Source organism: Betta splendens, chromosome 9, assembly GCF_900634795.4.
Source record: "Betta splendens chromosome 9, fBetSpl5.4, whole genome shotgun sequence".
NCBI classification, from domain to species: domain Eukaryota; kingdom Metazoa; phylum Chordata; class Actinopteri; order Anabantiformes; family Osphronemidae; genus Betta; species Betta splendens.
This window is the reverse complement of record NC_040889.2, coordinates 22,970,554-22,996,315: the sequence shown is the minus strand read 5'-3', so window position 1 is coordinate 22,996,315 and position 25,762 is coordinate 22,970,554. Positions and strand designations below refer to the sequence as shown.

At 49.7% G+C, this 25,762-nt stretch overlaps 2 protein-coding genes across 6 annotated transcripts in view; both read right to left on the bottom strand.

Annotated features, from left to right (window-relative positions):
• Positions 1 to 5,935, bottom strand: part of ccser1 (coiled-coil serine-rich protein 1) — a 77,072-nt gene extending 71,137 nt beyond the window's left edge. For both annotated transcript variants that reach the window (XM_029163481.2, XM_029163482.3), the window contains exons 1-3: positions 5,676 to 5,935; positions 1,167 to 2,170; positions 323 to 740 (exon numbers count right to left, since the gene is read on the bottom strand). In XM_029163481.2, coding sequence (XP_029019314.1) covers positions 323 to 740; positions 1,167 to 2,159 — 1,411 coding nt within the window. In that variant the 5' untranslated portion in view covers positions 2,160 to 2,170; positions 5,676 to 5,935. The remainder of the gene's footprint in view (positions 1 to 322; positions 741 to 1,166; positions 2,171 to 5,675) is intronic.
• Positions 5,936 to 6,483: 548 nt separating this feature from the next.
• On the bottom strand, positions 6,484 to 24,577 carry trim36 (tripartite motif containing 36). Of its 4 annotated transcripts, XM_029163486.3 has the most exons (14): positions 24,265 to 24,577; positions 21,060 to 21,294; positions 18,403 to 18,483; positions 17,160 to 17,503; positions 16,722 to 16,868; positions 15,728 to 15,823; positions 15,015 to 15,152; positions 14,810 to 14,925; positions 13,996 to 14,117; positions 11,568 to 11,685; positions 11,286 to 11,491; positions 10,028 to 10,211; positions 9,687 to 9,800; positions 6,484 to 9,265 (listed from the first exon to the last, which is right to left on the bottom strand). In XM_029163486.3, the coding sequence occupies exons 1-14, from the start codon at positions 24,325 to 24,327 to the stop codon at positions 8,932 to 8,934; spliced, it is 2,298 nt and encodes a 765-aa protein (XP_029019319.1). In that variant the 5' UTR covers positions 24,328 to 24,577; the 3' UTR covers positions 6,484 to 8,931. The 4 variants fall into 4 exon arrangements, with proteins under 4 accessions (XP_029019319.1, XP_029019316.1, XP_029019317.1 ...); XM_029163483.3 differs by lacking the exon at positions 18,403 to 18,483 and having other exon boundaries at positions 21,048 to 21,294; XM_029163484.3 differs by lacking the exon at positions 18,403 to 18,483 and having other exon boundaries at positions 24,265 to 24,576.
• Positions 24,578 to 25,762: the final 1,185 nt, after the last annotated feature.

Below are 25,762 nucleotides of genomic sequence, written 5' to 3'. Positions count from 1 at the left end.
ACGGTCATTTCTCTCTGATTGCACATGTACAGTAAACACTTGTTGACAGGCAGAGTTCCGAAAACTTCAAGTTCTACAGGCAAAGTTGCTTTTTAGATCACTCAGCAATCACTTAAAGCTTCTAACACATGTTTACTCTCAGCAGCCGAAACGGTCAGTTTGTGTTTTCCAGGTGACTCTGATTTTGTTCTGTGGTATTTGAACACGTCAGAAGCCTTGCGGTGAAAAAACACCCTCCACCCTCGCTCGTTATGCAGGACTAACCTCATTCTCCAACTTCGTCTGTACACTTACGTGTGACCCTTGTGTGTCTGCGGTTTACCTGCATGTGGTTTCCTCAGGTAGGAGGACCGGGGCTCGTGGCAGCCACAGAAGCTCCCTCTCTCTTGAAAGGAGCGCGTGGTTCTGGGCCTCCTCTCCGACTGCTCCGGGTTGGAGCGGCAGCCCTCGCTGCGCGCCGCGCAGGCCTCGCTCTCGCTCGTGGTCTCCGTGTTGTAACCCGACTTCCGGTCCTGCGCCGGCTCCTTCCTTTCCCGCGCCGACACCACCACCCTGGCTTCCTTTCGCTCCTCCTCCCTCTCCTTCCTCTCTTCCACCGATTGTTCCTGCAGCGGCAGGCAGGGCACGGCGGTCTCTGGCTCCGAGAGGGAGACGGCGGTCTCGCAGTCCGTGTTGTTGGCCGCGCTGCTGTCAGGGAGCGGAGGTTTCTCAGCAGCGGACTCCACGGGAGCGAGGAGAGCCTACAGTAGAGAGAGGGCACTTCATTGAACACGAGTAACAACACGGGCAGCGCATCTGAAACGCCAAGCTACCGGATGAAACGTTTCACAGGTTGATATTTGTGTCCTCAGGCAGCAAAGGTTGTATGTTCAGACCGCACTCGTACGTATTTACTCAACGTCAGGTTTATGCGCTTTGTTTTTGTTTCCCCTTGTTCCAGAAAGAGGAAACCTACGACCACAGAGGTGTTATACTTTCATGCATTCCTGTTTTTAATACAGCGGCCACATTTTTATGCATCAATTCACAGACTCAGCTCATAAATATTGCTGCTTTATGTTTTTTCTTCACCTAAGGCACTTGTTTAAAATGTCTAAATGTCTAAAATCTACACCACTGTGCCACCAGCTACTACAGCACAGATTAAAGCATAGGGAGCATGGTACCTGGGAGGTAGACACAGCCGAGCTGCATGGCTCTGGAGCAGGAGGGTCGTCAGGAGGAGCTGGGTCAGGAGCGGGAGCGGGTACGGCGGCGGGGGCTACGGCAGGGTCAAGTCCAGCAGCTAACCCAGATCCAGGGCTGGGGGCCGGCAGAGCATCCACCTCAGACACAGAGTCCTCAGTGATGGGGACGAACTCTGACGGGGTGATGGCTGTGGTCCGGTCCTCTGATATCATAGGCGACTGGAGGGAGCTCTCGCAACCTGCACCGAGCAGCTCACCGGGCCACGACCCCGGCGTGAGGCCTCCCGCTCCAGGAGTGATTGTGGTGGAGCTTGGGGGTTCCAGGTTCACTTCTGGAGGCCTGTGGTGGTCGGAGGTCCGCGAGAAGCGGTGATGAGCCGAAAAGGATTTCGGCAGCAACTTCTTCTGGCGCGACGACCGCTTGCTGCGGCTGCTGCCGCCGCTGTAGTCGTCGAGGAAGCCCGAGTCGTCGCCCTCATTGGCCCCGGAGCTGCTGATGCAGTTTATGAACACGTTCCGATTGGCTGTGGAGGAGGATGAGGACCCCTTGTCAAAATCCTCAGTCTGAGAGCGCGTGATTTTCTTTTGCCTGTGGCTGCCGAACCCGAAGGAGTGGCGCGACTTGGAGCGTCCGGCGCCGTCGCCGAACCCCGCGGATGGCGGCTGGCTGTTCCCATTGGCGTCGGTGCCCTGCGGCAGCGGCGGCGTGAGGTTCAGGTTGATGGGCTGGACGCGGGGGTCGCTGTTCCGCTTGGCCGCGAAACTGAGGGACGGAGCGCGGAAGAGGCTCCGGCGCTTCCCGGTGCTGCCAGAGCTGGAGTTGGTGCTGGAGGGCGAGGAGGTGTGGACGCCGTTGCCCACTCCGCCCGAGGACGGAGAGGAGGGAACAGACTCCTGCCGCTTGCTGCTGCTGCGGCGGAAGATGGGCAGGCGGGACACCAGGGTGGAGCGGCGCGTGCCTGATTCACCCATTTAGACGCAGTCTGTGGGAGCAAACAAACAAACACTGTGAAACATGATTCAACATTTAACTTCAGATTTAATTAAATTAAATTAATTGTTTGAGCTTTCACCAACTGGCGTTTTACATTAAAACAATAACAACAGACTGGTGGAAGTGAGAAACATCACTTCCTGAAGGAAAGGGAGTCAAAACAAGCCACGGCTCCACGCTGGACCTGCAGACGGTGGCGTTGCATGCGAGCGAGCGTCTCTCTTCAGACGAAGCAAAGCGTGCGTAAACATAAACAGCAGTGTTTAGCCGCCGCTAGCAGAGCATCACCGTGACGTCTGAGCGATGGGAGCGCTCCAACACGCAGCTGCGTCACGTCTCACTTCCTTTTTTCCCCTCGTACTCTAGATAAATCCCTAGTATAAGTCATGTTAACCAGTCAGTCCACGTCTGAGAAAGGGTACGAGCCTCAGCGTTGTGGTCTGAGGCTTAGCTGCCTTAAGAATCTGAAGCATCTACGTGCTCACCTGCACACAAACCTTCACACAACAGCCTCTTAGTCACAGATCCACACACACGCTTGAGCTCTTCTGGTAAATACTCACATTTCCATCGTTTTTACCTGCAATAATGGAGCCGAACAGCGACTACGCAGGCCTCTGAGAGCACTACTGAAGTGTTTTGTTTTTGGTCTCTGTGTAATAAGCTTACATTAACACTCTGTGCTGAAGTGGCTTATGAGTGTGTCACCTCCTTCAAGGTAAATTTAATCAACTCCTAAATACACAGTGATGCTGTACCTCTTAGATTTCAGGTTACTTCAGCCTCATTTTTTAAATGTTCTGTACATATTGTCAAAGATGAGAGGCCAAGATCATTTATAATCATACAATAAGCGATAAAATGTTTAAAAAAAAGGATGTTTTATGCCATCTCTAACCTGGGTTACATGAAGTCACATCTGGGAGTCGACGTGCGCTACAGGTTAGATGTCAAACACATCGGAAACATTTGGTCTTCACACCGCCACACAACCATTTGACCGGGTCACGGCTGTCTGAGCTGGTTCAGTAAGACGAGCTAAACATCCCACAACTAATTAGATAGAGGTTAAAATAGCCTGGTGGTTTATTCACCTCAGCCTGCAGTCGGATGAGAAAACCTCTTCATGGGAGGCCCGGTGAGAAGGAAATGTACACATGCAAAGTACTGTTGAGCCTTTTAAACAAGACATGACGTCTTCCCACGGTACAGTTGACAAAAAGCCATAACAAAAAGAGAAGTAGTGATTCTCTGATGTAGTTCCTCCTGGGTCGGTCACTGCACCAGGAGTGAGACTACCTGTGTTAAAGATGCAAAACCTCCCGTCAGTTCCTCTTCCCTCAGCAGCGCACCAGGGACAGAGCTCGGGTTTTGAATAACAAAAGGCAAAAACAGCACAGCCCCGACCGATCTGCTGGGACTTGAATGTGCAAGTTAACTGGAATAAACTGAGGTCAAGTTTATTGCAGAACTAAAAACGCCTTCACTTCCTGAACATTAGAGTGGTTTAATTATTAAGCCGTTTCACTTGTCTAGAGGGCTGATGATTAATCATTCTCTAGTTTATGTTCTGCCCAGGAACCGGCAGAACTTGCCTCAGCCAGAAACTGTGTTTTGCCATTAAAGCAAATCTTCTCTTTCCAAAGCAGGACATGATTGCACCTCCCTATAGCATACACTACACGACATATTGGCTGATAGGAGCCCTCCCACCGAGCCCATAATGATCACACCATACGCCAAACGCACCCGTTTAGCACAGAGTGCTCTGTAGTTTGCATGTCTCATCATCATGTCCTGCTGCCTGATAAATCACAGAGCTGATATATGGACACACACTCCCACCACGGTACCAGGCTGCTGCGCTCATACGTGCTTATGTGCCAGTTGTACACAATAAAAGGTGTGTGTCGGGTGTGAATTACTGGGTGTTGCTTATAAAACAGGTTCTTAGTGGAATCTTTTTCACAACTGTAACCACATATTACATGAAAACCATAATCCTAGAAGAGGGATTGCACACTGCCTCACTACTTATACCTGACTGAAAGCTGGAGACAACAGGCTGGTATTCTAAGGTTACTACCACACACAGCTCATTAGGTTTAAGTGGTTGTTTCAGCCTGAGGGAGGATCTGTATGGGAAGGTGTGTCGTTTGAAAGAGTTACAGGCTCCCAAAACAAGACATTATTGCCCTGTCAATCCTCCAACAATGTGGTGTACTATAAGGTTTTAACAGATTCAACAGACACATGTACACAGAGCTTAATGAAAACAACCGTCCTGTGATACACAGATACAAATACTGACTGCGACTTTTAGAAATGTGAGAAAATGAAAATGCGGAAGTACAGGCTTTTAACTGATGTTAACGACCAGACAAATAGCCCTCGTCCCTCAGAAACACATGACAACCATCTTCTTTTAAGGACACTGAAAGCTTTTATAAAAACCTCCCCGGCTCAGAATGAATGTCCCATTATATGCATTCTGTCAAAAGCAAACCACACAGGTCCACAGGCAAAAGTACTGTATGTTGGACAAGAGCACAGTGTTCAACAACATACAAAGAGGCAGATCCAAACTAAATACAGGAAAGCACTCTGACAACACATCCAGCACCTTTAGACAGATTAATGATGACTGATGGAAACACAGATGACACAACCTTTAGTTTTACGCATACCTCAAAGGATCATCAGTGTTTTACTTTAAGCTCAGAGACGAGCATCTTAAACATGTCACAGATGTTCAAGCGTCACAGGACTTTATTATTTCAGTTTTATGACGTGAAACTGGCATCTTTACACTCACAATTCACTAACTTACTGCCATCATCGGTACAAACGCTGTCATCATAAATAATGGATTTAAAAGGAAATGGCTGTTCATCGTATTATTCTGAGTCAGTTTAAACCACACGCATGTGTGAAGACCATATTTGATGGCAAACAGTGCTGTGGCGAAGGGGGCTGTTATTACTGTACACGCAGAGCTGCGGCGTTTGTGTGATCCATGGGACGGATCCATGAGCTCAGCTGCTCATGCTGGTGCCATTAGTCTGAGCGGGGCTGCAACAAAGCCTTACTTTCACCTGGCTGCGTGTGCGAACGGATGCTAAAGCGCGGAGCGCAGCGCGGGTGTGACGCACGGCCGCTGCAAACGCTCCTCACGCGTTCAGCGCTGGCGCTACCGACTGCTCCACGCGCAGCATCAGCATCACAACAGTGGGGCCTCGGCTCCTGTCTCCAGCTGCAGCTAGTCCTCATGCTGAAGCCTCGTAGGTGGGAGACGCCGGAGCCCCGCAGCTCCCGCACGGCAGCCAGCTGACAGCCCCGCCGCCGCGGACGCTCGCGCCGACCTCGACGCGGTAAAACGCGGCGCGTCGTTACCGGGGAGATGCAGAGGTCACCCGGGGCGCAGGTGAAGCCCGGCAGCCGGCTAGCATAGCGGCTAGCTACGCACACCGACGCGCGCCGACAACGTACGTTACCTTCAGCGGGGCCGCGGCGTCCGCAGCGAGGCCGCTCGGGCGGAGAAGCGGCCGGTGGTCCCTCCGCTTCGTGGTCGCGGTAACCGACGGGAGGAGGCTGCGTGCGGCCGCAGTGACAGCGAGGAGCACCCCGTGTGGCGCTGACGCCAGTAGCACACCTCTCTGACGTGGAGGCTCCTCTCCTCCGTCGTCTCTTCCGCGTTGGACGACAGGCCGCGAGCGTGACGTGACGTCGTCTTCCTGCCCCTCCTCGCGCGCAGCTCGGCGCCGCAGCAGCAGCAGCAGCAGGTGGATGCGGACGTGCCATCACTTACCTTTAAGGAAGCAGCTGTCAGTGGAAAGGACGTTTTAGTCCCGGAACCAAAGCAAAAGCGATAGGCTGATACAATAAATAAATCATATTTTACTCTCATTTTACACTTGTAAAAATATGTTTAAATGATCATGTATTTTTATCATTTCATTACTCATTGGTAACAATCTGCTAAAATGTTTTCTTTACTTCCATGCAAAACCTTTTTACAGACATCCTAGCCGTTTTTGCTTATACTAATTTAGTGACCTATTTAGTTCACTTCACGATTAATAGTCTGCATAACCTGAATTAAATTGAATGAAGCAGTTATTAAAGGTATAGTTTGAAGCATGGGAAGGCTTTCCCTACATTTAGGCTTTCTTAGGCTTAAAATGCAAGAATAGATGAACCATGACATTACAGTTCATGTTACAGAGTGTGATTCCTGGATATTTTGCTGTTTCCAGATGTTAAAGTAGCTCTAAAGCTGCAAATAATACTAAAGACACAAAATAGACTCAACACTAGTTTTATTTATTGAAATCCCCACACAGCAAGTTAAAAAGTGAAGCGTCAACAGAAATCTGAGCCAAAAACAAGTTCACATCTTTTCAGACTATACAAACAGAAACCCAACACTTCTACACCACATCCAAATCCTCTGGAGAGACTAGAAGGGACATATTCGCCGTCACATTTGTGTTGCTAAGAAAAAAAATAGATTTGTTTCCAAGAGCAGCCAATTAGTACCAGGAAGCAAACAGTGCAATACTTCCTACACATTAGTTTCAGTTCTACAGCATTGTCAATATTATTGCACACACACATTTATGATTATACACAACTGCAAACAGCTGCTAACATGCTACAGGTTGTAAAGTGCAAGCTCTGTTTTAGATTGACAGCCAGCATTAAAATATTTGGTTTTGTATTCGTTACTGAAAGCATTTTATTGAATGTCTTTTATGGAACTACATACAACATTCAGCTTTGTTTGTTCTGTAACTGACAGGAATACATTCTGGAACGGAAACGAAAGCGAACATTTGCCCTCCATCACGTTGAGTAACGTCAATAAATCCAGACAAACCCTGTCATTTGATGAATGCATAGTCATGTCTGAAAGATGTTCAATGCAGGAATCAGGGCTCAGGTCCATGAGGAATGAAGCAGGAATTATTAATGTACACAGTCACAAAATCTAATAGGTTAAAGACGGCTGAAGGTTGTGTTATAGGTAGGTACAATAATCCAAAGTCACGTATTCCAGTCGAGTGAATCAAACCAACATTACAAAATGCGGAAAAAAAAAATTCCTTACAGGAATCGGCCCACGATCTACATAGAAACAACAACTAATACCAGTTATGACAAACTTTATTTCAGTGAAAATAATCAGCAGTAATATGTACATGAAAAGTAAAACCAACCATTATGAGACACCAGGTTCATTTGACATTTAAGACAAGGCAGACATGAATCGGACTCTTACGAACAAAGCTGCAACGCAAACAGAACACGTTTCAGCGAGGACAGGTGCAGTAGTTAAGGTTTTCCAGGTCAGATGATAGGAGGTAGGAAGCGCTGCGCCCCAGTCGGGACCAGAAACCTGAGAAAACGCCAACACGTCACCCTGAGCCTCCAGAAACCAAAAGTAGAGACGAGCCCACGTGCAGGCACATGTATGTGGGTCTGTACAAGCAAAGCGTGGCTCCCCAGTGACCGTGTGCTCTGCCGTTAAGACGGATGCAGTCAAAGCCAATCAGCTACTTAACTGTCTGACAGTCAATCTCATCAGCAGGACGCCGCCGTGCTACGCGTGGTGCCACTGCTCTGCAGGAAGCGGTGGGTGACACAGTGCAGCCGCCAAGCGGTGGTCGCGGTGGCGCTCGTCAGATGAACCTGAGTGACGGCGGCGTCGTAAGGCTGCGAAGTGGGGTGTCGCACGGATCTAAGCACCAGAACCAACGAGCTTTGGCCGTCGGCGACTTCGCGTCGCCGGCCTGTTGGTTGTAAATGCGAGAATCACATTCAGCTCTGTGCAACCGGTGCAGGAGTATAAAGAGTGAGAGGCTTTAAAAACCCCCGAGTAGCTACAGGATTGAGCTGCAGGTCAGTGAAGGTGAACAGTTTAAAAGCAACAGTCAGTGTGATTAACCAGTGCTGATGACTGTATGTAAAAGTGAAGAAACTAGGTAGTGACCAAAATGTGATTGTTTTTTAAATTAGGTGCAAGGCGTCATTCATTACGTTGTGCAAAAGTAGCTGAATGGAAAACTGTGTCAGAGGAAAAGTAGTGTTTTCTGTAATAAAGTAAATAAGTTCTAATGGATTCCATTAACAGCAAGAACATCAGTGTTTTCAACCAAACTACAGCCTACATTAAAAACTCACACCGTATTGAAGCTAATTGTTTCTATAATGTTTGTGCAAGTCAACGTTTGCTTGGCAGAGCAAACCAAGCGACTCATTTTTTAGTAAAAGGGGAAAAAAAAAAAAGAAAAGGCACGAAGGCGCTATCTTTAAAGTAGCTACGAGGCTCCCTCAGGTCCCCTTAAACAACATCTAAACCACTGCTGCTACATATAGACAATTACAGAAAAACCAAGGAACAAAAAAAAAAAAAAACCCACACCCAATATTAGAATTAATACACTGAAAAATAAATAACGTGGATAAATGTCCGAGCCTCAGCTTAAGGACCTTTCCTGCTAAAACAAGGATTTAAAGTGGCTGCAGACCAACATCACCGCCGCCACGTTAACGGCCGACCACAGTCCAGTTAAAACCAAATAAAGTTAACACAGACTTTGGTCTGTAGACAAAACCTCTCACGCGTGACCCAATTCCTCCACGTCGCCTCACGTGACGCCAATATTTCCGCGCGGGTCAAACATTACACGCGCGCTCCCTCGAACGCGCCCACATTTAAATCCTCGGGTCCCGATGCGCCGGCGCTCGTCAGAAGGTCAGCCTCTTGGCAGCGACGAACTCCTCCAGCTGCACTCGGCCGCCGCCCACCAGGCCGAAGGCCGGGTACATCGTCCCGGAGCAGTCCACCTGCCGCTCGTAAAGGCACCGCATGGCGTCGGCGTCGTAGAAGTACACGCGGCACGCGTCGTAGTCCAGGCACACGCCCAGGCGCGCGGGCATGGGCAGCACGCGGCCGCCGGGGTCGCCCGCGGCTTTGGGGATGAAGAGCCGGCCCATGCCCACGGTGAGGAGGGTGAAGGGCTGCGAGACCTCGTAGCAGGCGTCCTCGCTGCCGCTGTCGTGGCCGCTGTCGTGGTCGTACCTGGTGGGAGATCATATGATTTAGGTCATTTAATTGTGTAAAAGAGAGGCCTGGTTGTATAATTCATCTGCTGCAAGTTCACTGTGGAGGCATCACTTCAACTCAGGGCACTCTTTAGGTTCTGTACGTTTTCCCTCTACATGATTGGACACCAGCTTGAAGGCAGCCTGCTCCTTGACGTCATCGACGTAGAATTGAAATATATTTACATTTGCACTTTACATGTTGATCCAGTGAGAATGGCAGGCTTTGTCTGCGAGTAAGCTCTTTATGGGTTTACGCCGGTCTCTTACATCACAGGATTAGGTTCGGGTCAGAACCTTGCAGTGCAGACTGTTGTCTTTATGTTGCAGCCACGTATTAAAACCAGAATGATTTCACCTCGTCTGCGCCCATCGCGCTACGAAGCGCCTGAACCCACCTTGGGCTGCTGGTCCCTCTGGGGTTGTGAAACCACTCGAGCAGCTTGGAGTCAGAGGCCACGCCGACTTTAACCATGTAGGAGTATGGCTCCACCTTAAAAGCCCAATAGAATCTGCAAAATAGGATTCCCATACTTTTAGTGAAGGAGTGAAAAAAATAAATGACAAACATCATCACCTTTGCGTGGAAGATGATAAAGAAATAATATAATCATTGTGGTAAAACATGAAATTCCACCTCTGCTATTTTATGTTCATGCATGGGATATTTAGGGTTGTGAACAGACACAACCAAACATTGAGCTAATTGACAGTGTTACAGGTGGTGCTTCTGACTCACCTTCCCTGAGAAATGCCCGTGTCCCCAATGATGTAGTCCAGTCCAATGTAGCTGCCCGTCTGCACGCGGTCGGCTGCGAGGAGGAAGGCCATGCCCGCGACGCTCTCCACCGTGTCCCGGCGCTTGTTCAGGATCAGGCGCTCCGTGCTGAAGCCACATTTGTCACTGAATAGGAATCCGAAGGCTGTGCATGAAGACGGAGACAAACAGGAGGAGGAAAAACAGCAGAGGGTGAGAAGAACAAGAGGTAAGGGTGATTTGTAAAGGCTGCCACACGGGGGCGCTATAACACAGTTAACAGACAACATCATACAAGAACAACAATAATCAGATTTATCAACTATATTGATAGTAAATAAATATTTTATAGGCCACAATTACCAAAGTGCTAAAATAAAGGCTGGCACGATTTGCCTGTTCTTTCAACCATCCCATGCTGAGGAAAACATTAGACTTACATCAAGAGGAACAAGACAAAGACATCACTCATCATGACAAACCAGGCTGGAAGCCTAACATTAAACAGCATGGTAGAAAGTTGGGGTAAACTGCACCAACATTCACGGTGGGAGACCGAGGTGAACTTACATGCAAAGAAATTGCATAAAAAGGATTGATTGACAAGACAACTCAAAAGGTTGCGGAGTCAAAGTTTGTACTATTGACTAAAAATTATCTGCACGCTTAAAATAACCCCTTGTCCGACATCAGGCTTCTTTTCCAAGCCGTCATGCTCCACAACACTCTCCACCCCCACACACTCAGACAAAAGCGACGCTGGCTTCAGACATCTCTGCCGTCACCATGGCAACACCCTACAAACATGTCTGCGCTCCATCACTTTCATCACACGTGCAACAAAAGAACTCAAATATGGAAAAAAGAAGAAGTAGAAAAAAGACACTGAAGCATGTGTCGTTCGCTAATCTCCCTAAAACCGAGACCAATACTCAACACGGACGGGCTCAGAGGAGCGGAGGGGACTGAAGTTCAGCCGCCGCCTCGGCCAAAAGAGGCCCAGTGACGGGCTGCTTCCACTGTCGGGGGCTAAACCTACATGATCAACAGCAGTTGGCAAACTAATTAATACACACTTGGCACCAACAGCAATCACACAGCTTGTGTTGACTGAGCCAAAATAATAATCATTGTAATTATCCAGTTTGAGAACATTTGCCCCCGTTTTAAAACTAAAGCATTTTCAAATGTCCTCCACCGTTTCTCCGTTCGTGTCCGACTGAAGACCCAGCCGCCTTACCGGGTGCGGGCGGCGTGTGGAAGGTGACCTCGGGGCTGTAGGGGCTGAACATGGAGTTCCTGCAGCTGCGGACCCTGAAGGCGTACAGGCTGTCGGGGTCCAGGTCGAACACCACAGCGCTGGGTCCGTACACGCCGTCCGTGGCCCGCCACACGCCGCTGTCCTCGCCGTCCTCGTGGGCCGGGGACCGGCCGGGGGCTCCGAGCCTGCGGACAAGCCCTGGGGTTTAACTTCCCGCCTGCGCGTCGGGCGTCTCGCCGTTCTACGGGACGCTGCACCCACCTGCGGTACTCGAGCACGTGGCGATCCGTGGGCAGGTGGTCGTCAGACAGCCTCCAGCTGATGGAGGCCTCGTTGTAGACTCTGCTGGTGGACAGGTCGATCAGAGGTGGATCTGGGACTGCAGAGGGGGAAAGTTCAATGTAAAATCATTAAAAACGCCCGTCAACAGATGTGCTCCAGATGTGGATGTGATCACACGACAGCATCTGCAGCAAACACGCGGAGGTTTGAGCCAAATCTCAGCACGTCAGCTCAATAAACGTCGTTTTCAGCCAATTACGTAAAGATTAGATCCACTGGGGAGCGTCTTGAACAACGGCGCCTGTTAAGAGGTTTTCATGCCAGGAAATGCACTTTGTAACGCACATCCGCCATCAACGCCATCAGCCCCCCCCCATCACGTGCCTTCGCTCTGTAGGTGGTTTTAAGGATTCCCTCTAATGGAGCAACTCGTCTGACCACCACTTTACAGGGTGTCACACTTCTGATGCGTCCCTTCTGCACACGCTCTGTAATTACGTTCTCATTTACGCTCATCAGCCTAAAGCTCATTTTTTCCCTCCAGAAATAGAATCTTCACTTCATCCATGTAGGTCACCGTCTTGCTCTCCAAGATCAAGGCACGTTTCCGTCGCTCGCCCTGTGAGAATATGCCCTTGGTGTCTCCTATTTTCGCTCTCCTAGTTCTCCACTCTTCTTCCGGTCCCTCCTTCCGGCTCCTCGCTACTCCCTCTAAAGCCCGTGTTCTCTGTAGATGCTCTGCTGACGACGGGTCAGCGCTGCTGCTGAGATTTATGATCCTCCAAAGTCAGCTGGCTAATCCTCAGTCTCCAAAGTCTCTCTCCACGGCACAGCTCTCCTTCCGGAGCCTCGCAGACTGAGCCACCGACTTTAATCCAATGCAAATGTACACAACGTGGACAATTACCTGAAATATCTCTATATTCTGTGTGATCTATAGGTCAGTGTTTAAATTTAAATAACGGGCAGCTGTTCGCAGTGAGGCGAGCGCTTATTGGCCTCTATTCAAAGAGTGCAGCGGTTCAATGATTCAATTAAATGACTGTAGTACAGCTATAACATGTCTGAGGAGCTCAGACTAAGAACATCATGAAGGGCCACAGGCCACTCCGATTGAAGACACGCATCATGATGAAAACCAAAAGCTGCTGAATGCAACGCTTTGCTAAAACAGAAGGCAGTACCTTATGGTGTTTTTAAATTAAAAACTAATCTGATCTTCTCCAGGAGGATCAATATTGTTATAATGAAGATCTGGTGTTTGCCTAAAGGTTAGAGAAGCCATCTCATTACTGGAAGGTGTGTAATCCCATCATCAGCAGGATTGAATCAGAGTGGTCTCTTTGAAGAGGGCCCTCGACACTGACCGGGTTTCTCACTGGCCTGGGGTCAGGTGCTTGTGATCGTGGCGTTTAAAAGGCTGGACACACAAAAGCTCAGCTACACGAATGGTGGAAAACACTTAAAGCACGCGCAGACTCGGGACGAAGCATAAAGGACTGACTGAAGCGTCTTATTGGCATCAGCTCCACTCCACTATCACATTAATCCCACGTCACTGATTTCATACAAAGCCACAACCCAACGTCCTCATCCCAAAGGATGAGGACCGTGCCAGGACGCATTAGCTTCCTCTGCAGCATTTACTCTCCTAACTGCATCTCGCTGCTGAAGTCAGCTGTCGTTCAAAGCTCCAGCAGATTCTTCATATTGACACAGACCAGTCTGTCATTTTTAAAAAGGACGCTGCTCTCCGGACACCCCTAATCACCCATCAGCTGCCATCAACTAACCCAGACTGAAGGACTTGTCACAACCTACTGTCTCTATCTGCAGCGCCGACACTCGATCCCGCTCTCCCCTCGATCCCGCTCTCCCCTCCCAGTCGCTGACACACAAGGCCGCCAGGTTAGACGGAGGCATCTGAAGAGGGCCTCACCCGGGCGTCACCAGCCCTCCCATCTTTATATTTAACCCAGTTGTTAGGCAGTACATTGAGAACATTAATAACAATGTAGCCATTAAACACGCAATAGTGATCATGGCTGCCGCAGCTCCCTCTGGTCCCTGGGAACCTTCTACCTGAGCAGTCTCTTATAGTAAAACCTTTGAAAACCAGCAGACCAGAAGAAAACTTCAGAGGGCAGTGTAATCCACTGTGGGTGTAGCAGGCTTTAAAGTGTTTATATAGTTTAGCCTCCCACAGGTGACCTCTGACCTTTCATTACAGCACAGGTCACAGCACCGAGCATGTGGTGGACAGGACATGACCAACCACCTATTGTGGCCAGTGTGGTTAACAGGACGAGCAACATTCTGTGTCTTCAGGGACGAATAGAGGTTAGGATGGAACCGTCTCCTCCTCCGCTCAAAAGCAGCTGAATAGATCGAGTGAAGTTGAACGCACCTCCACCAAAGCACATTTCTTTGATCAGAGTTTCTTCTCGCGATGTGTCCAGCACAAACTCATCGAAGCAGGGGTCGGCAGCTGGGTGGAAGGTGCGCAGGGACTCTGTGGCCTTCTGGATCCTGAAAACACACCAAGCACAAGCGCCTAGTTAAGATCTATGTCTATGAGGGCTGATTTCAACCTCTCAACTAAAAATACAAAATAATAAAAATAAATAAGAAAAAAAAAGCAGTGGCATTGTTAAAAAAATAATTAAAAAAAAAATAATAATAAAAAAAAATATAATATATATATTTAGGCTTGGTTTTATAATTGAAGTTAGGACTTAAAAGCAAATCCCTGCACACAGGACAGGTCCCAGTATCATGCTGGTAAGAGTGAAAAGGCTCCCTAATCATCCAAAGCTGCTAATGGAGATCAATTAGTCGGCTTAGAGAGAAGGTGCTGCAGTCCACCATGCTGCCCGGGCGCTGGGGCACAAGTCTTCCCTTATTTGCCCTTGAGCTTGGCAACCGCTCCATGTGACGTGTGCAATGCGACACACAAAACAGACGCAGATCGAACTCCGCTGAGAACGATCCCTGGGACTCGGGGGTCAAGTGATGAACTATTTTCAGAGTAATTACATCAATCACAACACAAATCAGCCTGTATGAGCATGTTTACAACATCCGCTAGTGATCACGAAGCTGCTGTATTATTAATGTGCAATAAAGTTTAACCAACCATCAGGTTCCTGTTACTGGGAACCAGAGAGCTGCCTAAGTGCCGGTCTGAGATGCTCAACCACGAACACACGCTCACGCTGTACCTGACGTGCAGCTGCTTGGCCGTCTGCACAAAACAGGACTGGTCGGTCTCCTTCAGGACCTCTTGAGCGTAGCCCACCAGGCCACTGTTCTCCAGCATGCCCTGGTACTCCTCCACCTGCAGGGCAACGTTGCAGAGAAAGAAACCAACCATATGAACAGGATCACCGGATGAGGTAACAGCTGGACTCTGCCCGTATTTCATACCTGGCCCTTGAGTTGGTCCAGGCGCCGGTTTCGGGACTGCTCGATGGACCTCAGCATCTCGGACTTTCTCTCCTGCAGAGTCTCGAACAAACGCTCGAAGTGCTCGTTGGCGCGGCGCTCTGCTAACTGGCCGTTTTCCTAAAGAAGCAGCAACCGTTATTCCTTTCATGCGTTTATAGTAGCGTCTACGTCAGTGAGGAGGTCCCATTTATGAACCGTTTGAGGAAAAGGCGGCAGTCGCACAACGGTGAAACACTTTACACTCGACAAACGTTTGTCCACAACTCCAACATCCATTAAAAAAAAACAAAAAAAAAAACACTTCCTTTATTAGATCATATTTATAGAAACAGAAAGTCTCCATGTCACAGACAACAACGCTTTGATAACATGAAAAGGGAACATGCCTCAAGGCTGAAACCTAAACATGCAAATCCTGCATTTCCCTGTTTGTGTGGTTTGAGTACAGTTTGTTTAGTGACCTTCCTTATTCATACACAGGCGATGTTTAATTGTTCCTCAACCCAACCGACTGGTTCTGAAAAAGCTCGACCAATATTTGTTTTAGAAGAACTTAAACTAATTCAGCTTAACTCTTTATTCAATCTGGTAAAAAAAAATCTACCTCTAAAACAATTAAAAAGAACTAAAAGAAACCCAGGTCCAGTGTTTTGGTCAATAGCCAGTGCAGCAGCATGAGTCAGCTCCCTCACCTCGGTCTGACTGATGAGCTGCTCCAGATCAGTAATCTGAGTCCTGACCTGGTCCTCTTTACTGATGAGGTAATGGATACTCTTGGCCAGCTTCTCCTGAGGAGAAAACAAAGCAGCAGCGTTTAAAGTGGGCTCCGTGAGGTCCCAAACTCTTAAGCACCAGGACGACAAAGAACACATCCTAAAAATGGCAGCTAAAGCGTGTGTGAATTTCTACGGGTGGGTGAAGTGCAGGGTTTCCCGTCTGACGCCAAACGCCTGCAGCATCATCACAACAACACGGCTGATCGAGGTTTCTACGCATCTGATACAAACTCACGGGGAACAAATGGTCCCATTAAATATTAAGCACCCGTGTTTGTGCTAATGCGGACGGGCAGATTGGGTTTCACACAGATTCTGCCTCCACCTGCTGAACCGCTACGATGGAGGCTTCATAGCAACAGGATTCAATTACTAGATTACTCCTCTTGGCTCAGGAGCAGGTCGTCAGAGGGCTTAGGCTCCTTTGTGTCGCCCGCTGTTGTTCCAGCAACCACGAACCCCGCGACCAAAGCAAACGCGCTGAAATTAAATCCACCGAGTGGCACAAATCTGACGACCGCACAGGAAGCCAATTAGCTCGGGCCCCGGCGGCAAGCCCGGGTTACGGTTTCCAAGCAAAGAGCTCGGTATCGGCGGCAAACGTGCCAGCGCAGGTACAGGGCAGGGTTTATTATGACAGAGACGAGGGGTTCGTGGCGCAGTGAGGAACAAAACACACTCTTTGTGCTATAGTTTAGCTCCGATCCAGCACTAACACCCTGAGAGGGAAAGGAATCTCCAAAAGGGTTTTACTCGCTTTTAGGTTATTAAAAGCAGCTTTGGAAAAAACACTGGCACCGCTGATAATGAATCCTTACCCAACTAAGGCATAATGTATTTAAAGGTTTAGCAATGGATGATGACAAAGGCTGGTGTGTTTACGCAACCCCAGGAGCTGTTGTGGCGGTACCTTGAGGATCTTGTAGGCGCTGCTCATGGACGTGACCTTGTGGTTGGCGTGGGAGCCTCCCAGCTTGCACAGGTGACACACCGGCCGCCTGCACACCTCGCAGTACATGTTCACCTTCTCCATTTCATGCTCCGGACACATGAGCACCTGCGGAGCGCCACGGAACAGGTGACGGTGAGTACAGAGACACGAAGCTGCTCAACGCTGGCTAAAGAGGAACAGGGCAGACGCTCGCCAAGTAGACGACTCAGCCGTTTCCTGACGAGTCTTAAAATAGAAGTTCAATCAGCACATTTTACTGCACAGATCCCCAAAGAGAAGCAGAGCTAAACGTTAGACGAATAATCGTCGACAAGCACTGGAGAGTTCAAAACCTCCACGTTCATCCTCGAATCATGTGACCGCTCAGGTAAATAAAGGAGCCCTGAGGATACTCGCCTTGGGCCTGAAGTTGGTTGTGGGGCCCACGTACTCGTGCTGAGCTTTGGGCGTGCCCCAGGGGTGGTGCAGCTTGAAGCACTCGTTGCAGTAGCTGGCCTTGCAGTCCATGCAGCTCTTGGTGGCCTCCTGCTGCGGCGGCTTGCAGAGGTTGCACATGATGGCCACGGCCGCCCGCGCCGCCTGCCGGTAGCGCTCCACGATGCTCTCCAGGGTGAAGTTGCGGAACAGCATGCTGATGCCGCGCTCGCCCAGGTCTATGTCGTGCTGGCAGCCGGGGCAGGGGATGGTGGTGACCCGGGGGGTCACGGAGCCTCGGCGCCACCCCGGGGACGAGATGGAGCCTGGGGGCGGGAGGAGGTGGGGTGAGAACAGGGCGAGTGAGTCGTAGCCTGGGGTCACCCAGGTTAAAGGCTGGTCTGAGGCTCTATTTGGACCGCAGTGTTCTTTGAATCACACTGAAGGAATCCAATCGGAGCTTTTATAAAAGCCCACTTGTGTTCAGATTCTGGGCAAAACAAAAAAAAGTAGGATTACATCAGCACTGACCGGTCAAGTATGATTTTTAACATAAATGTCTGACTGTTCAGCCGTCATAAATAGAGCCTCAGTCCGTCTCTCCTCCCGCTTCGCTCTCAGGGACGACCACCCAGTTGGGACGTGGATGAACGGGGCAAAACACCGACACAGGCAAGGCACCGAGGAGCCGTCGCACTGGGGAGCAGGTCCGGGGGAGAGACGGCGCCAGAACCCTGGGACAGTGACGGCACGGGACAGTGATGGGGAGGACAGCATCCTCGGAGCTCAAAGGGGGGGGGGGGGGGGGGGGGCTCAGGTTTCACCAAGAGCCCACTTTACTGCAAGGCAAAGTTCACCACAGCTCTAAAAGTGCCTGGACACATGGAACAACCACTAACACACGACAAACCACGACACTGAAAGCAAGCAACGCTCCCGAATTAGCGTCAAAGGGAACTTCAGCAACTAATAAAAACATGGCGTCCAGTTCAATGCACACTTCACACGTGACGAAGCTCCCGCGGAAGCAGCGCTGCTTCAGGGAGTTCATCAGAGCGCTTGTTATCGATGCGGCAGCATCGAAACAAGGCAGGAACACACAGGGTCACGACGCACACGCAAGCAGGGGTCCGTCAAACACGGTCACCACACACACGCGCGCGCACACACACACAGAGCAACACGCGCCAAGGCAGAAAGGAACATATGAAGAAGTGGGCATCACGTTTGTGGGGGACGGGGGAAGCGAGGAGTGCTGGATTTAGCTCCGTTTGCAAGCCGGAGTGTCCGCTCCGCTTCCGAGGACCTGGAAATTAAATCAAACACTCCTCAGGCCAAACTAGGGGGAAAAACACACATGTTCAAAACAGCACTTCGCAAAGAAAAAGCAGGGAGAAGCAGAAAACAGACACACAATACGCCAGTGTAGCGCGTGATGGGAGCAGGGACCGTGGAGTCGGACGGGACCGAGCCCAAATAGGACCACACAGGTGCCTTTAACGCTGGTGCAACGATTTACACAAAAACCTAAAAAAAAGGTGAAGCTGTCCGGTTAAAACACAAACAGTCTGTCAGGAAGCCGCCATTTTGTCTTCATGTTGGGAAACTGCCCAGTGACTCGGGTTCTCAGGTCTGAGGCACCAACAGCAGACGTTTATGCTGCTCCAAAAATAATTAGTGGCGGACTGAGACGGGTGTGTTCAGGATTATGAAGTGAACGCACAGAAGTCAGTGGGTTCACGCACACATTAGCTTTGTGTTTGACCCAAACGGAGAGGTTGTTTTAAAGCCTAACACTGCAGCTTTACTTGTCACCGTGTTTTACCCCATTAATGCAAAGCGTCGCTGCAGACATCAGGGGGTCGGACACGCATTCTTGTCCCAGTTCAACTCCTGGGAAACACCCTCCATCTTTAATAAGTCACAACCATGACCTAATATCTTTTGTCCTGCCTTAAACCATTTTTACTCCTCTACTTTCTAAAATTCCCAAGGTTAGTAAGCTAAAAACTTTTTTTATTCAATGTGAAGTAATGGGATGAAGAATGTATTTTATACGCGTTGTGATCGTGTTGACAGGGCCGGAGCAGTAGAGAGAAGGTAGAACCAGACTAGGGTTTCACAGAGGTTCTAGTAACTGTACTCACTACTATAGCTACTCAAAACACGGAGCCCGCGTCTACCTCGGTTCCCAAACGACCTTCGAACCGTGGCTGCAAGCAATGGACAGAGAGGTGAGGTGAGACCAACAAGAAAAAATGTCACAGTCAACAATGTGAAGTGTAAACATCATGAAACTGAAGAGAAAGATAAGCAAACGTAGAGAAAACTTAAACAAAAACAAACAGTGCAGAACACATGGTGCACAAACAGTGTAAAACTCACTGAACACTGTTGACTGGTGCATCAACACAAGGACGGAGCAGAAACCCATCAGCTCACGTTAAAGGATGAGGTTCCCATGGCAACGGAACATTTCCCATTTTCCCCAAACTAGAAGGAGCCGTTCCATTAAACCGACTCATTGTAGAGAACACAGCCTGTTGAATGCACCAGTCAAGAGTCTGGAGCCGGGTTTGGACCCGTGTGACGTAAGCGGAGCGAAGCCGAGCAGCGCTGACGATGGAGGTTTTTGCCCCCGAGCCGATAAATTTGGCCTCTTTGTTCTCTCCCTTCACCTGATCCTCGGGCAGGTTGCGTCACCAGGACTCCATGGGATCCGGAGGCAGAACCGCTCCGTGGGTCCGTTCAGGTAATTTACTCAAAACACGCAGGGTCTAAATATTAACCCAGGATTTGTGTTTCGTAACGTGCTGATTAAATGCACTTAACGGGACGAAATAATCCTACGGGAATTCCACCAGTAAAGGACCCGTTGGTAGTTTCTTAAAGTTTCTTCATCAGACACACGAACTACATGTTTTTATACATTTATTCTATTTAAAACTGAGCCTCAGCTTCAACGCACTCAACGTGAGAAGACAAACGATTCGGACACACGTCGACCTGAACACACTTTTTCCCTGCGAGGTGCGAAGTCTGTTTACACAACAGCAGGACCTGATTATCCCCTGCGTCAACAGCGGAGGTTCCGCCAGCGAGGAACGAACTCTCACCGATGCTTCGTTCGAGCGCGTACATGCACGCGCGTGTTCAGCGCAAACGATCACTCTCCTCCTCTTCGTTCCTAAAACCCTTCAAATTAAAAGCGTGAGCCTCTCTGCGTGACTGAGGGGAACGTCTGACGCCCTGGGCCGCATCTTACTGTTAATTAGGTGTAGTGCGTTTCATTTCAGACTAAAGTACAGCTTGTCAGGGTTCCTGCACGGCCTCTAATGCAGACGAGACGAGCACTGGTGATTAAAAAAGAAAAAAGGAGGTGATGACTGACGGCGTCACGGCTCCCTGCTGCAACAATCAGCCCTTCTTTATGTTTGCTGTAGTTAATCTGGGACAGGAGAGGGAGGAGGGCCGTCGTCTGGAGCCCGACCTCATACAATGATGCTTGGCCCACTTTGTTTTGTCCCCTTTTACAGTTTCCACTGATCTTATTATTTGGGAGGTTTCTGCTCAAACGCGTCCGCTGAAACCTGTTGAACGCACACGCGGACGCGACCCGACAACTGTGATGTGTTGTGGAATGAAGCCGGAGAAAACCTGACGTCGCTGCCTCAAAACTCCCACAGAAGCCACTGTGCATTGGATTCGTTCATTTCACACACACACACACACACACACACACACACACACACACACACACACACACACACACACACACACACACACACACACACACACACACACACACACACACACACACACACACACACACACACACACACACACACACACACACACACGGCTCCTTACCCCGGGACCCACCTGATCGCACCAGCCGGTCCAGCCGCTCCATGGACGGGGACGGCACGCGGGACCGGGGGCTGCCCGGCAGCGAGCACTCGGAGCCGGCGTCGAAGGAGTCGTCGTGGTTGAGCATCAGCAGCTCTCGCACGCACTTGTGGCAGATGCTGTGCTGGCAGGGCAGGATGAGCGGGTGGGTGAAGAGCTCCTTGCAGATGGGGCAGATCAGCTCCCGCTCGATGTTTTTGATCGGAACCTGCGGGCGGTGGACAGGAAACCACTTTTAAAAGTAGCTTTGAATGGGACAACGGGGTCTGAACATCAATGGGTTATTAGAATATGTTCCATTCAGCTCACACTGCACCCAAAGCCCAACTCATACACTTCTGTGGCTGCAGCCTTGGTGTATGAAGGCCAGATTCATTCTTTATCCTGCAACAACCGCCAGCAGTGGAGTCTTTACTCTTCCTGATAGCGTAACATTACATAAGACGGGATTAAGTCCGGCTAAATATAGACAAACAGTAAAACGTGCGACTCCAGCAGCTCACGTTTAAAAGACGATTAGACGCCGCCGGCTGCGCACGGAACCGCGTCCGGCTGCGGCGCGTTCGGACGCGGAGCAGCTCGTTCGCCTCACGTGGCGCAATAAAACTCCCCCCCACACATAAATAAAAAGTGCGGCCGCGCACCCGGACGAGCCGCAAACGCCTCCGCACGTGTTCAAGGACAATGCGCAGAAAGACAGAGGAAGTTTGCGCAGAGACAGGAAAACGACGCCGAGTCGGTCGTTCCTCCGAGAAGCGTCCACGGTGGCGCCGCACGCCAACGAATGGACGGACTGAAGCCGCGCTGGTTGCCGTCAACTTTGCCACAATGGCCGCACGCGCAGACGCGCCGGGCCGCAGAACAATGCCGCGTCGGGACGCCCTCCATCGAGTCCCCAACTCCAGAACCCTCTTCGTTGCACTCACCGCGTTCATGCTGCTGCGCCGCATCTCTACAGACGTGACGGGGGCCCAGACCTGCGCATCGGGGGCGCGAGTGGGACACGCGAACGGACTCGTGCGCCGCTTTCTGGGGTTCGGACGCGAGGAAAAGCAAAAGTTCTCGGAGTCGCGCAGGAGACGCCGACGGCGGAGCGAGTTTAAATGGAGTGACGCCGAGCTGCGATGAATCAGCAGCCAATTCAGCGCGGCAGCGGGCGGACCGGCGCAGGGGCGGAGAAAGGCCGAGGGTGGGAGGGAGCCCCGTCTCCATGGCGACCAGTGCTGCCTTCGGGTGCCCCGAGTAAACTAGACAGAGACGCGTGAAGCGTCCGTATTGCTCCTTTGATCAGGCCTGGGTGGAAGCTGCCGCTGCTTTGCATACAGTCGACCTGCGCTATCGTCGTGCTCTCAATCACAGTGATGTGTACGTGAGATAAAGGAGAGAGGTGCCGTCGCTCAGCTGTTCAGCAGACACCGTCTGAGGTCACGGCACAGTGATGCAACAGGTTTGTCTGCTTGTGTTGGAGGACGATCAGCCGTTGTTATAAATCATGGGGGGGGATAAATGTGTCTCGTGTCTACAGTTAACTCTCACCCGAGTAAAATCTTTGACTCGTTGGCTTCGTTCTGTGGGAAAATCATCTGATCATTTAATTTCTCCGTATCACATTTTTGTAGTAATTTAAGCAGCAGACGTATAGATATGTGACGGGATGAGCAAATAGTATGACGTCGACCAATAGTCTTTAATATCCACTGTTTGTCCTGATGGATAAAAGACAGCAGCACTTTGTACATGGCTTTTTGTTGTGGAAAGCCGGTCCACGGTTATGGTTGTATTATGCTAAATTGTGCTCAAATCTAATTTTTGCATTTACAAAAAAGACAGTGAGTCCATGCACTTTAGTGCTGACCAAAACAATTAGATTAAATGATGCTTTCTTCTACGGACAGTCGATTGTGGAGCAAAGCTACAGCAGGTCACCCGCTAGTTTAGGTGTCTCTCTGGAAACCACTAATGTCAAGCTGCCGTTGGCATTAAAAATAAAGTCAGAGGGTCACCAAGGTCACGAGGGCTCATCCTCTGGTGACCACGAATGTCTGTGTCAAGTTACACAACACTCAAATAACTGGAGATCTATCACACTGAAGCGCAGAATGATTATAGCAACACACTGCATCATGTACACAACCTACAAAACTGAGCTTATTTTCATTTGAGTTGCAGGTTTACAACATTTAATGGTGCGTTCAGGTGTTCTGTCAATAATAGGTAAAACACAGGGATGAGGCTTATTTCCACTACAAGAACATCCAAATGGTTCCATTTAGAAATTAAATGTTTGCAACTGTGTGACTTATTTGCTTTCCCGTGGTTTTGATTTCCAACAAACATTATATTCTCTTAGGTCAAAATGACACTGCAGAGTGTCATGATGTTGGCCATCATGCAAAACAGGTCCAATTAAAATTCCAAATATCACTGAATTCAGTGATTGCAGCCAGCGAGTCAATCATGTGTGCGGCCCGGTCTTTTTCCGTCACGCACGTGAAACGCGGCTCATGCATGGGTGACCGTCAGCGACTGTGGGGGGGGGGGGATAAGTTTCACCACATACTGTCAAACTGACAGGGATGAAAGGAGCCCCTCATTACACACACACACACACACCTCAGTAACCCGGTGCATCTCAGCACAGCTGCAGCCAAGTGTCCCACATACACTAACCCACTGACAGTGGAGCACAGTGGAAATGCAACACTAATCACACTGTCGCAACATTAGAACCAAATAGAGTTCACTAGACGCCACTGGACTGGACTTAAATGTCAGTAGCTAACGAGCCGGGTTAATTAAATAATTGATTGCTACAGGTAAATTAGTTTATGTCCCGTCACAGAAATGATAAAATAGAAGATAACAGAAAGTGATACAGGCCATAGCCTCCTGGTTCTGCTGTAGCTATGTGTCGGTCTATTGATGCTCTATTCATCACACAGGCCTCGAGGAATGTCTGAGAAGCTGCCGGTCATTTTTGATTCTATTACAGTAATATTAGGAGAATAGAATTAACACGAATATCTGTCATTCGACCAGAATAGAGCAGTGATCTGCCCTATTCTCCCTCTGCGCCTCTGACAGCTCCGCAGGCCGGTCGCAGCTGACGGCGCCGGACCACGTTGAGTGACAGAGCGCTTCTGTCACGAGCGCCGTAAATCACCCGGCTCAGACTCACCTCGCCTCGCTCGATGCGCTCCACGATGCTGGCGAACTCCGTCATGTCCTCCGAGTCCGACATGGCTGCAGACGGCGGTGGCGGGCGCTCGGTTCGAACACCGGGCGCGGTACAAACGTGAAAGGTTTGTGAATATTGTGTATGAAATCACACAGACGGCAGCGGCGGCTTAAAGACGCGGGATGAAATGAATGACGGCTTCACTGGGGAGGAGAGGCAGCGTCCTCCTCCTCTGAGATCATCCTCGGCTCCATCCTCTCTCCTCCTCCGCCTCCTCCGGCCAGGCGTATGTAGGTAGAGTAGTTCGCTCGTCTTGGAAGGAAAACCCCGCCCTCCTCCTCCTCCTCCTCCTCCCCCGTAGCTACTGTACCATCTCCCTCCTTCCCCGCATCAGCGGGGATGTCTCGACTCACAGGGCTCTTTGTTTCCCTGAGCTGTCACCTATCAACGGGGCGATCCGTTATATTTATTTATTTATTTAATAATCCCAATATTCTACATATGACCATTAAAGGGGCGGAGCGGGGGGTTAAATATGTCGACGCTGCTTTCTGTCAAGTTTACGCACGACTGGCGGCGCGCTCGTGCGTTGCTTTATCGTTTCAGCTCGTTGAGCCCAAATACTGTACCGCAGTTCTTTTAAAAGCCCGTCGGCGCTGGTTTTGTGTTTTTGGGAGGGATCCGGGAGGAGGCGACCCTGCGGGTTTGGACGGTGACGCCTCCCCCCGTGTGACGGTCTGAACCGCAGACCGGAGCGGGAGGCGACGGCGCGCGGCCGGATTAAGTTGGAGTTCTTCATTTTTCTGGCAAAGCCACTTGTTCCGCGTCACCAGATGGCCTCGTGGCGTCGTGCAGACATATTCCACCCCATTGAGCGAGCGGAGGGGACGGACTGGCAAAGCGCCCTGACTGAGGAAACGGTGCATGACTAAATAAACTGAAGAGTGTCACCAAAACCTCCTAAACGCCGAGATGATCACAGTTAACGGAGTTCATGTGCGTAAAACGGTCATCAGTAATAGAATAGAATACAATACAATAGAATACAACAGAACAGAACACAATAGAATAGAAGACTGCCTTTGCTTTTTTTGTTCACCAAAATCATTGTTATACATTTTATACCCACATATGCATTTTATATAATTAGTAAACTAATAACAATTACTAGTAGTAGTAGTAATAATTATGAGTTCTTAGGTCACTCAAGCCATCTTCAAGATGAATTTTGTGCATTAATGTGTGTTAAAATGATTCACAGATCCTACTAAATTCTGAATAATGGCTAATTGCCGATGATCCATTTTTAAGGCATTATGACCCGTCTGTGTACTTTACACCTCAGGAGATGATGAGACCATTTAGTCAAATGGCCGGTGCACCGCAGCCTTTTATTACTGTGATGGGGCAAATATAAGCCAGAGCTCATGTGTTTCATCATTGTAGGCGACACCCAACAGCCCAATAAAAGAAGGCCCTTAACGCAGTCTCAGTGCTC